Source organism: Canis lupus, chromosome 11, assembly GCF_003254725.2.
Source record: "Canis lupus dingo isolate Sandy chromosome 11, ASM325472v2, whole genome shotgun sequence".
Classification (NCBI taxonomy): domain Eukaryota; kingdom Metazoa; phylum Chordata; class Mammalia; order Carnivora; family Canidae; genus Canis; species Canis lupus.
In genome coordinates this window covers 54,730,313-54,742,966 of record NC_064253.1, presented here as the reverse complement: position 1 = coordinate 54,742,966, position 12,654 = coordinate 54,730,313, and the positions used below count along the sequence as shown (strand labels likewise).

General features: G+C 40.8%; 1 protein-coding gene across 2 annotated transcripts in view; it reads right to left on the bottom strand.

Moving 5' to 3' along the window:
- Nucleotides 1–3,295: 3,295 nt before the first annotated feature.
- The window catches only part of ANP32B (acidic nuclear phosphoprotein 32 family member B), a 42,610-nt gene continuing 33,251 nt past the window's right edge, over nt 3,296–12,654 (bottom strand). For both annotated transcript variants that reach the window (XM_035696895.2, XM_025432382.3), the window contains 4 exons: nt 8,276–8,465; nt 6,011–6,135; nt 4,719–4,788; nt 3,296–3,756 (listed from right to left, as the gene is read on the bottom strand). In XM_035696895.2, the coding sequence (XP_035552788.1) occupies nt 3,689–3,756; nt 4,719–4,788; nt 6,011–6,135; nt 8,276–8,465 (453 nt within the window). In that variant the 3' untranslated portion in view covers nt 3,296–3,688. The remainder of the gene's footprint in view (nt 3,757–4,718; nt 4,789–6,010; nt 6,136–8,275; nt 8,466–12,654) is intronic.

Genomic DNA, 12,654 nt, shown 5'->3' with positions numbered 1-12,654 from the left:
CCAGCCCAAACAAACCCTTGCTACTCCTCAGAAGGGCTCTGGGGTAATGGGGAGTAAAGCATGAGTAACTACTAGTGTCCCTGTTGCTGCATAGAACCTGGAGTGTATCCCATTTAGATTTGTACAGCCAGAACAGAACTCTAAACTCCTTTAGCTCAGGCCCCATAGTTTCCATTGAGGAACTGGAGACTCACAGGAGGGAGTGGCAGTGGAGGGGAGTCAAATACCAGCCAGTGGCCAAGCTAGAGCTAACACAGAATTCTGGATTCTCAGTGAAGCCCTCCTCCCCACACTCCACTCCTGCTTCTCCAGGTTTGAGGTGGAGCCGGGCCATAACGAACACCCCCACCCCTCACAAACTCCTCCTGACGTGGGGTGAAGTCCCTTCTATCAGACAGAGTTAACTCCAAGGGTAGTTTCCTTTTTTCTGTATGCCCTCTCAACATCCCTGGGACAAGTTATAAGATACTTGGTCAGAGATTATGAGGCTGACCTAATTGGCTCTGGGAAGAATTTCTACACTTGCTGCAATCTTGATGGTTTTCCTGCAGAGCCAACTCTTTGGCCGACCTAAGCTTAAGTCTAAGTCAGCTGGTAACTTGACTCCCTTCTCAAACTGTCAACACAGCGGTATCATCCGCCTCATTAAAATTGATGTCAGCACCACTTGACAGGGCTGGAGAAAAGGGAAGGTCATAGCCTAAGGGTAGAACTACTCTCGTGGTTGATCTCACCTTTCTCTGGGGGTAGGGTAGCGCCAAATAGAAGGCCAGAATGGAAATGTGGACTCTGCCGTAGCTACCCTCATGCGGGCACTAGTCAGGAGTCCCCATGGTGGTGATGGGGGTGGCAGCTAGTACCTCTCACAAAATGCTCTGCACTCCCGTCAGAAGTAGCCAGCACTCCTGGGCTTGGATTCCTGGAGCTGAATGAGTCAACTGAAGGTAAGAGCACCAAGTTGAAAACAGGGCCATGTGGTTTCTAGCCTGGGTTCTTTAACTTTTACCAGGGACCTCGGGCCAGTCCTTGACTCACATTCTCCTGTACCTGTTTCCTCATCTGTACAATGAGTATGGATTCTTTTATTTTTAAAGGAGAAATGCTTCAGGTGCAATGACATTCCAACATATCACACAGGAAGAGCAGCTGCTGTGGCTGGGGAGCAGGTGTGTGAAAGACACTCCTACCCCGCACCCACCCTGCACCAGCTATCTAGCCCAACATAGTCCCCAACCAGCTTAGATAGTTTATAATTCATTCACTGCAAAAGCTAGAAGCAAACCCACTCCGAGGGCCTCCTTCAGATGGGAGACAACTCCAGAAATATGGTCCACTCTGTGACATCATCAAAAAGCTTGCTTCTCAAGAATTTAAAAATAGTCTTTAGTCAAGAGCAGCTGAGCCTCAAGGCCCTCCCAGAAGTCAGCATGTCAAAGCCTTCTGGAAAACCCCATTTTAGAAGAAAAATAGGATAGAAATGAAAACCTGGCTTGATAATTTCCTAGACATCACTGGCCCCATGTAGCAGGTCAAAGTGACAAAGTGAATGCCCAATAAAGGTTGAACCTTCAAAGGCCCTCTAGAAGGTCCCAAATTACCACTGCAGTCTCACCTGCCATTCCTGCATTTCCCACCCTTTGGGCAAACTTGCCCCTTTGAACCTAAATGTACTCAGTAGTTGCTCACCTCAGACCCCTGCTCTGTCACGCTCCTGCCTCCTTTCCCCAGGCCTTTTCTAAAGCCTATTTCTAAATCTGTATCCGCAGCATGTGCAACTCAAATATTTTCCTTCCTAGAAGACACCCCCAATCCTTCCAGTTTGATGCTCCTTTCCAGCCTCTGAATTCCCCCTAACACTTACCGGACCTCTAGTTACAGGTCCTAGTAAGTATCACTCCTGTCTATCTTCTCTTCCTACTAGTTACTGTGAACACCCAACAGCTGGCTTGTTTCTGCTCCAGCCCTCTCCCTCTTGTCCCACCAAGGAAACTGGCCCAGCCTAGGTGCCTGGTAGATATTGGAAAGTTCTGTTAACATGAAAAAGCAAGAAAACAATCATCCAAAGTTACTGTTGGATATTTGGCAATACATGCAAAACTTGGCTACAGAAGAAACTGCTTTATAATGTATCTAAGATTTGCCAAATGGCAAAGGCCTTGTGGCTGAGAAAAATTTAGTACCTGTTAAACCAGAAATCCAATTTAACTTTTTTGGAATTTCCTTTGCAAAAAGCAAACCCTAAAGCCCAAACACTTCAATTTTAAAGTACACACTGTTTGGGGGCGCCACTGACACTACATAACTTTTTCTAGATATAAATTCAAATTAGATTCCAATCTTTAACACTACTTTTATGCATAAGACCCCTATACTCATTCCAATGAAGATTTACTAAAACAATCCTTAAATCTTCTACTATAAAAAATATTAACAAAGTCACACATCTATTAAATGGTTGAACCACTGAACACACAAACTGCAGAACATCTTACCCCTCCCCCAAATCCCCTTAAGAATAGAGAAAATTTCCATCTTCTGGAAAAGCCAAGCTGACCTTGGGCAGTGCCTACCCGCTTCCTTGGCAAGGCTTTTCACATGTCATTCCTCCTTAGCACGCCTGTCTTGATAACAAACCATACTCTGTTCACTTGTCAGTCAAACCCTACATGTTTCAGCCTTGATGCAAAGCCCATTTTTTTTCTTCAGACCTTCCTGTCATGGAGGGTCACAGACCATCAGTGCTACAAGAGACTTCAGAAGCCATTTGGTCACACCCCCTCAATTTTACAGATTGGGAGGTGATCCAGAGGTCAACACAAGGTCACACAGGAAATTAGTGGCAGAGGCAGAATTAGAATTAGGATCTCCCAGAAACCAGTGTTAATGCTTTTCCTTTATACTGTCCTATTTTTTCTTAATTCATCTATTACTTTAGTCTAACAATTTTCCTGGCTTTCAGGGGCTCTAGAGCACGGAATTTCAAACGTTTTAAAAAGCCTACTCCCACAGTAGAGAAAGGAGGAGAATCAGATTTAAGTGTCCAAAGATCCTATATACTTGTGCATTTCCCCTCAACAACCATTAATATAAAAATGTCATAGAAACCAGTTCTTTAGTGTTTTCACATGAGCTTACAATTAAAGTCTAATTTAAAAATGTAAGCATACAACTAGGCTTTACCAAAGAGGAACGTGTTTATTTCACTTAAATTCTTAAAAATACTTTTTTGGCAGTTGACACATAAAATGTCCTAATGTAAAAAAATTTCATTAAAAAGAAAAGAAAAGCATGAAAAAACAGACCCAAAATGTTAAGATTTTATTTACAAAGCTTCTTTGTTGTACAGAAAGTAAAAATGCTGTTACAGTCTCGGTGTAACTGGAAGCCACCACAGATGGCTGGCTCACCAATCACAACTCTCCACGCTACAGCAAGTCTGACACGAAAACCTAACAACGCTTACAATTTTGTGGGGTGAAGTCCCCAAGCTTGGTGGTGAATTTCCAAGAGGGGCTAAATAGAGGAAGGTGGAATGTCACAGGAACTATTCTTTGGCTCTTTGGGTGGGTGGGTGTCCTGGGGTTTGTATCACAGCTACCTTTTTTTTTTTTTTTTAAACAGCTACCAAATCCATATGAGCAGTCCAACCAATACTGAACAGTTCTTTCTTTGCAAGTTATTTGGGGTTTTAATCATCTTCTCCTTCATCGTCTGTTTCTCTCTTCCTCTTTTCACCTTTCCCACTTTCTTCCTCCTCTGCACAACAACAAAAATTCACTTTGAGACAACTGGAAAGGTATTTGCCTAAGTTACTGCTAACAGAGGTAACAACAATGAACTTCTGATGGTTGGGAGACTTAAAAAATTGTAATCTTGATTAGATTGGAGATTGCCGATTTTAAGAGATATTAACTAAAAAAGCATAGAGACCATTGAACGAAAGTCAAAATGCACCGTAGCATCTCAAATGATAGCAAAGTTAACGCAGTTTTCTCCATTTTAATTTGCTGTCTTTAAGTTGACTCAAATTGTAGCAAATGAATATTAACTCAAAAGGTTTTTTCCCCAACTAGTAAAAATTCATGGCTATGTCAATGAAATTACCTAAACTGCAGGATGTTCCAAAAAGCTCCCTGAAGTGAAGGCAGGTACTGAACCCTACCTTCAGTGCAAATTTAGTTCAATGCGTGGCACAGAGAACAGATGCTGAGAAAGCAGGAACCAATGGAAAGCAAAGCAAATAATCTGGTACTCTAAACCCGCCCAGGTGTATGAATCTATACTTCCAATGAGTAATAAATAAATAGAGGTTTCACTGGTTTTAGCTGTGGTAGGGAACTTAAGAAATAACAGTAATAAAGTTGTAAAGGTGCTATTTATACATTCTGCAAAAGTTATGATCTAGTTATTTTAGACTTTAGTGAAAGAATTCCAAAACCAGAAATCTCATATCTGGAAGTAACCCAAATGATGGGGTCTAAAAACATACTCCAAGTGTGGGACTGTGGGTGGCCTCGCACCTGCAGAGAGGCATTATCAGTCACTGAAGAGCAGGAAATCTGGGCCAGCATAGGTGCACTGACAGTGCTACATAAGCCACTGTGAAAGCCACCAGGGCAAAGAGAATTTTTTGTTCTCTGTAGTTTCACAATCTAAATTAACAGACATTTTCTTGTGTTTTTAACTGAGGAGGACCTAAGTGCATACATCATACCCACCTTCATCTTCATCTTCATCCTCATCATCTTCATCTTCATCAACCTCTCCATCATGTCCAAATTCTTCTTCCTAAAGAATAGTAAACAGCTCTATTAGCTTAATTTGCCAAGATGAGAAGTACAGAGAAAAAGATAATTTGCCAAAAAATTTAACAATTCATCAAGGAGAAAACTTTTAATATTATCTTTATCTAATGTCCTGAAATCTGTTCATTTTTCTGAATAAGCTTAAATTAAGATTTTCTTTAAAAACTGCTTTTCAGGGTCGTCTGGGTGGCTCAGCTGGCTAAGTGTCTGCCTTCAGCTTAGGTCATTTCAGGGTCCAGGGAATCAAGCCCCATGTCTGGTTTTGTGCTCAGCAGGAAACTTGCTTCCTCCCTCTCCTAGTCCCCCCACCCCACTTGTGCTGTCAAATAGATAAATTAAAAACAAAAAACTGCTTTTCAGAAGTAAGCATTTTGTCAGACATGTTTAATTAGCATACTATTTATAATGGATAATTCGAGAAGTGATTTTAAAATCTTGAATTTCAAAACAGAATTTCTATATTCCCATTCTTACAAAAAGATTCTTTTAGGAACTTGATTTCATTATTACCTGTGAGACTGCACAAACTGCTCAGCCTTAGTTTTTTCCTACTACAAAGCAATGTGCTTTTTGATATCTTATTTTCTTTGCCTGTTTTGACAATTTCCTTGAGGTTTGTCAAAATCAAGTCACTCCTTTCTCCTGTCCTTCTACGACATTCAACTCCTCATAGATATTGTATCACTGGGTTGCCCATAAACTAGACTACTTGCTCTTTCAAGGCAGGACCACATTGTTTAACTCTGCGTCCTCAACTCTTTAAAACAGCAGGCATAAGATGTATTTACTGAATTAAGCTGAACATACGAGAACAAGTTCAGGCTTGGTAAACATACCCTTCCCTTCAACACAACCAAGGGACAGACATACCACCAGTTCTCAACATTTCCAGTTTTCTCACCCTATGGAAATGACACTACACTCAATTCATTACTTCTTCCCAATAAGTTAAAAGGTCAAAACTTTACCCGCAGAGCCAAGTACCATGTCTAATTAGTACCCTGTAAGCACTCTACTTAGAATTTACTAAAAGGTGGACAAAAAGGAAACCAATCAGACTGTTATTAGTCTATTTACAAGTTTACTATTTTCATCAGAAGCCTTTACTTTTTCTTAAAAAAAAAAAAAAAAAAAAAAAAAAAAAAAAACCTTCCACATTTTCAACTACAAATAGGAAACAGAGCTGCAAACACATTTGCACCAACCTCTCCACTGACTTCGTCTTCATCCTCTTCCCCTTCTACATCTTCATCTTCATCTTCATCCTCTTCATCATCAAACTCTTCCTCCTCACCATCCTCATCTTCCTCATCCTCCTCATCTTCTCCTTCTGCAAGTCCAAAGGAATTCATTAAGTAACCCTGAAGGCACACCTGCTAAAGTGCCAGGGCGCTTTCAGTTGGTGGCCGGACAAATGCTGAGCTACCTCAATGCCTGGGAAACCCAGGCACTGCACTTGTCCCTGTCCTCCCAGCTGGTTGCAACTCAGTCCCTTCGTCCACCAGGGTCCCTTTACATCTGGAGGCCAAGAGTACTGATGGACTAGCTGTGCACTGCAACAGTTCCTGATGAAAGGATAGAATCTCTGGAATTTGCTTCAAGATAAGGAAAGGGGGCATGGGTAGGGGTTGGGCACCTATAAAACCAGTAATCGTTGAAGCTCAATGATGAGAACATGAAAGTTAATTTTACATTATTTCTATCTTTGTCTGAAATTTTCCACAGCAAAAAGTTACCACACCCCCTACCCACCAAATAAATGACAAGGAGCTCCTTCTCTGAGGTAAGGGTACTGCCACAAAGCCAGAAGCCAGAGGGGGAACCTGACAAACAGTGGTAAGCAGCCTGTGATGGGAGGGTCAGGGTGGGTGGAGAAAGGGGCTGGCTCTGTCACCTGCACCCGTGTCTCTATTCCACCTCCTGGTGCAGGGCCAGAGACAAGCAGTTCTTACCTCTCCTGCTCTGGGAGCCTGCAGCGCTGCCCTGCTTCCTAGCCTCTGCGCATTCTTCCCTTTCTTCTCCCTTGGCTAACACAGATTCAAACCTTTGGTTCTCAGCTTAACGTCACTTCCTCAAGCAGACTTACCAGGCCTCCTAATATGCTCTCACATGAGCACCTGACACTTATCCATTATCACAGGCTTTACTCACTTGTGCTTATGTAACATTTCTCAGTAGACCGTAAACACCAAGAGGACGTGCGCCATGTCTGGGTTTTCTTTTCAAAATTATATTCCATGATGCTTGGCACATAAAAAATGCTCAAATTTGTTGCCTGACTGAGCTGCTCTCCACCCTCCAAGGAATTTCCTTACAGGCTCTTGCATACATGGCCATTCAACCTGTTTAAGGTAAACTTAAATAGATAAAAGAGTGTTTTCAGGAATAACTGAGAACCTTCAGTGAAGGGAGTAAGTGATGTGAACATCTTAAACAAATTGAGACATCCTAGTCTGTGTCCACTTTACCATCCTACATCCCATCATTTTTTACCATCTCAAATCTGCCATAAATCTGCAAAGATGCTGCCAGCGTATTACACCTTAACTGCACCCAAGTTACCTAATGTTTTCCTCAACTTTTCTTGACCATTTTTTTTTATCTTTAAAGAAAAGACATTTAAAATAATGTCTCTGCCTCTATGTCTATCATAAATAAATTTTTTAAAATCTTAAAAAAAAATACAGCAAAACCATAAATTCCAGCAACATCATGAATGTTAGGAGTAACTTTTCTTCATGCTGACTTATGTGAAAGCTGATCACTCTGCTTCCTTTAAGCCACTGGAGAGGCGAGAAACTCTTTATCTGAGTGGCTCAGAGACAGTGAGTCACGGTGCAAGGAAAAAGCACAAGCCCATCAGTAAAGAAAGCTATTTTATTTACATTTGGCTCTAACAGACAGATCCCTAGTTATCTATGAAGTGCTCGGCCTTGTGAATAAAGATGAAAAAGACCGTTCCTACCCCAGAGGAACATAGCATAATTGAAAGAGACAAGGATAACAGAGAGTGAAAGACGACAAAAGAGGTAAGCAAGGAGGTGCTTTCACACACAGGAACCTAACCTACTAGCTTCTGGGCACTGGGACATGCAATCTGGAAGTGTTGACAAAGCAAAGTTTCTAAGAATTAAGTCAGACAGTAACCAAGAAAAGGGAGCAACGAACATGGCAGGGAGACACAAGATGATAGTCCTTTTAGTAAACTGTGAAACTACAAATATTTCAGTGTGTTAGGGCACACAGCCTCCAAAATCAAGACTAATTAACTAACCATTTTTATGTGGAATCATTTGAAGGCTTCAACGTTCTAAGAATTTATTAAAATTAAACAGAGGTCCTAGCTCCAAATTTAATGGAAATGCCTACACGCATGGATATTATTTTTTTCAATGACAAAAACATTCAATAGCTTTATCATGACCTTTGATAGGCAGAAATTAGGTTCTCTGGATGTTACACCCCCTCACCTTCATCCTCCTCTTCTTCATCCACACCATCCACTTCGGCATCTGAGTCAGGGGCTTCCCGATCCTCTCGGTCATAGCCATCCAGGTAGGTCAGTTGGGGCAGGAGCTTGAAGACACTCTCTCGGTAGTCATTCAGATTAGTAACCTCACAGTTAAACAAATCCAGGCTTTTCAGGTATTCCAACTTTTTCTGAAGAAAAGGATCAAGAAACATACTTTCTAAATCAAAGGAACACCAGCAACAAAACCCATCTCCTGAAGACGTAAAATTCTAGGCACTGTATTCATTTAGCTGCTACCAATTCAGCTTTAGACACAGGAAAACATTTCAAGTCCTTTGCAAACTTTATAGTAGGCCACTAGATTTAGCTTATACAATCTACCTTCTGCATTTACCTTCTCAGAGAACTGTCCTTTTCCAGCAATATTAGTAAGTAGTTTTAAGAAAAATGAATTTGGAAAATACCAAACTGGATCTTTTCACAATATGAGACAAATCAGAGTTTTAATAAATTTAGTTCAAAACTAAGTTTTAACATTCAAGTAATCAAATGGCCAAAAGAACTGGTCTTCAATGCTCTGGGGTGGCCAGATGGGGAAAAAAAATTCAATTAATCAATTCAATCTTGAGGTACTTGAGATTTCTATTCAAAGACATAGATGTGAAACACTAGAGAATGGCATATAATAAAGTAAGAAGTGTAGTGATACAGTTATTCTCCAGGAAGAGAGGATAGGTACAGGCTGGAGAAAAGGAAGGGGCATGCAGAGTTGAAACTTCAGAAGGAGACAAACAATACTCTTTTTAAATTTGGGACCTTTCTGATGTAAAACTCTTCTGATTTTACCATACCCTGAAATTTTGCTGCAATAGCTCATTTGTTTAGAACTTTGGTTTAATCTATCTAAAATACAAAACACAACATAGTTGAGATCTGAAAGCCTGGGCTGAGGAAAGTTTTCTGAGTAACAAAGTGGGTAAGAAAATGTCCATGTATTTTACTCAGATTCATTTGCTTTTACAACCACGTACTAGTATTTCAATCAAACTCTAGTAGGTTGTCAGTAAGGGTGAAGGGAGACATTGGGAGGACAGAGATAGTAGTATATTACAAGCAAGTAGGAGAGAGCAGCAGGAAGTAACAGCAGACCCTCTTAGGAAAAAGAGGGGCAAGTGCTTAAAAAAGCAAACATAAAACATCAATATGTAGCCTGGTGCCCTCTAGAAAAAGGTCAATGAGCCTGGAGGGCATATAGCTTCATAAATGTCACTTTTAAGGGTTCTGAATCAGGAGAAAAGGCTTGGTATTCAAGTCTTGAGATATCAAGACTGAAACAAAAAATTAAGAGGCTCTCCACATGAAGTAAGTTGCAAAAAAAAATAATTGTTTAAAGGCTTTGATGCTTTACTGGGAAAACTATTTTAACATTCACAAGGACCCAGGAAGAAATGCAGATGAAAAAAACCTTGCCTTCAGGATTGAGGTATCTTAGTGATTCCAAAGAGTTACAAAATGATTTAAAAATCTTCACCCTAAGCAAGGCTTGACAAAATATAATTGGCCCATCCTGGTCCACTGCCTGTTTTTGTAAAGTAAGTTTTATTGTAACATAGCCACTTCATTTGTTTATGTGCTCCGAAGAATATCTTGCCCTAGAATATTGGCAGCACTGACAGACTGTATGGCCTATAAAGTCTATAGGATCTTATCATCTGGCCCTGTAGAAGAAGGGCTGCTGACCCCTGCACTTAGAGAATCTCCATCTTCCTGGTCAAAGAAGAGGTTCCCACCACTTGTTTTATTTTCACTGAGCAGCCCTTGGGAACAGAGAGGCAGGCAGGGAACACAGAGCAGGGTTATGGCAACAGGCAAATGCACTCCTCAAAACACCAATGTATAAGGATCCAAGAGTTTGTGGATCAAATAATGTGCTTATGTAAGTTAGTCTCCTGAGGTCTTAAGAAAGCTGTCCCCAGCCCTTCTAATCACAGGGAGAGCTGCTTTTATGTTGTGTTGCTTTCAGATTAGTTCCCTACTGGGCAGGCCCTGACCTCCAGATGCCCAGGTAGGCCTTCTTGCCAAAGAGGGAGAAAATGTTGAAACACCACCCCAGACAACTAGCTGGCACACTGGGAACTCTTTTCTCTTCCCAAAAAGGTTGACTCTATACCAGCTAAAATATGACCACAAGTAAATTTAGGCAGCTTTCCCAAAGTCTAAAAATTCTTCACTCAAGGGAATGAGCCATTTACTTCTCAAAATTATTCCCTAGGAATGGATGCACAAAAATGCATACAACCCCCGATCCTTCAAGCTCTACAGTGCCTCAGGCCCCTCCTGTAGTTCCAGGCCACAGGGCCTCCAATGCCCACCTATTTTTGAAACTCCACGAATCTGTGACATTTTTGGCTACCTCAGGAAAGGACCCGTTATTAATAATTCAAACATGCCAAACAGTTTGCTAGTAAACGAAGTGAAAGCAAATAAACAACAAAATTCCAAGTAATTGTAGTACTCTAGAATTGTTTATAGTAATAAAATTGTGCTTTAAGGCCCAAAATATACTACCCACAGATTATTAGGATCCCGATGTAATGTGAAAATACTGCTTTAAAAAAAAACAAAAAAACAAAAAAAAAAAAAACAAAAAAAAAAATCAAAACCAAAAACACCCCCAAAAATCAGAATTCTACCATACCAGAAATTTGGCCTAAAACTAATAGGCTAGCCATAATAAACATTAAACATTTTATTAACAATAATTTTGCTTGCCTTCTTAGAATTTAGAAGGGCTTTGGGGGATGGTTTGGATGGCCCAGGTCTCTTAAAAAAGGTGTCCAAGGAAGTTTGAATTGATGCCTTCTTTGTCTCTCGATTAATGTCCCTGTAGCAAGCAGAGGCATTCACATCATTGCATTGACTTTAAGAACTGGGCTCAAAGTAGACGGTGTTCAAAATGTACGTGGTTAATGAGGATGAGGATGGTGTTGTTCCCACTGAAGAATACTTTCAGAAGACAAAATGGACCCAACATTCCCCCCACTTCACCTTCTCCTACAGTTTTATTTTATTCCAAGAGACAACTTCAGGAGACCTACCTAACACCCTCAAGCACCTGAACAGTAAGTAAGTTCAGGAGAACGGTGGGAGCTCAGGCTTTTCTAGATGCCCCTGGGTATGCAGCATTGTGGCTATGTCACTGGCTAGCTAAGTGTGTGACTCTGGACAAGGGATTCAGACTCTCCCAAGCCTCAGCTTCCTCGTGAGTAAAATGAGGGCCATGTTATTTCTTTTCTCTTTGTAGAAATGTTTTTTGAGGATTACTAATGAAACAGAATACATAAAGCATCTACTACAGTGTATGGTACACAGCAGATCCTCCAAAACTGGTAAATACAACAATGATTATTTCCCATTCTCACTGTCCTGGGGGACCAAGACTTTCACAGCTACCAAAGAGCCCTCATACATCATGGACCAGGTCAGGAATGCCCAAGAAAACAACTCCCGTACAACGTTTGCTTCTGCTCTGCCTCTGTGTGCTAGGACACTGACAAAGGCTTCTGGGTGAAGCATCAAAGAGGACTTGAGTTGCCATGAGAATTAGGCAACAGGCCAGTGATCCCACATGGGAAGGTACTGCATGACACTCTGTTCAGGAAAAAAGGGGTTGTTAGGCTCACGGTGACCCTGAATCAATAGGCCTACCATTGATATCTAAACAATAAAGAAAGGCTCAAGGTAGCCTGTCTAACTGGGAGACACCAGCACTTAATTTAGTGCTCCTTTTGGAATTCCCAGTTTAATGTCAATTTGGGTATGGAATACATATGTAGGTAAAAGAACAGGTCCCAAAAGCAGTGGAAAGAATGGCAGAGTTGGATTTGAATCTCAACTTTATAATTTATTCTGTGGCCACTGAGTAATTATTTAAGCTCTCTGAACTTGGTTTCCTCATCTCTAAAAGGGGGACAGTCTGGGTTATAGGAGTATACAATCGGCAAATGTTAATGTCCTTAAAAACAGCAAAACTCAAATGTTTACTTAAACATTGGAAACAAGGATTGGTTTAGAGGTAAAGAACTAGCAAAAAGGAAGGAGCCCAAGTATCTGGATGTACCTATAATCCAAAAAAGGGGCAAATACAAGATGCAAAGGTTAGAGACTCCCAGAATTTGAGAAATAGGAGCTAAAATGTAGCCCACTTAATGAAATATATAAATAAAGGGATTTGATAAAGGCAATTTAACCTACATTGGAGCAGAGCCTTAATTATTGATTGGGGGTAAAAGATGCTATAGTTCTGGCAGGAAATCCTCTTTGTTAAAAGAAGTCACAAATTAACTCTATCTTCCCTTGAAATATCAACAGCATTCT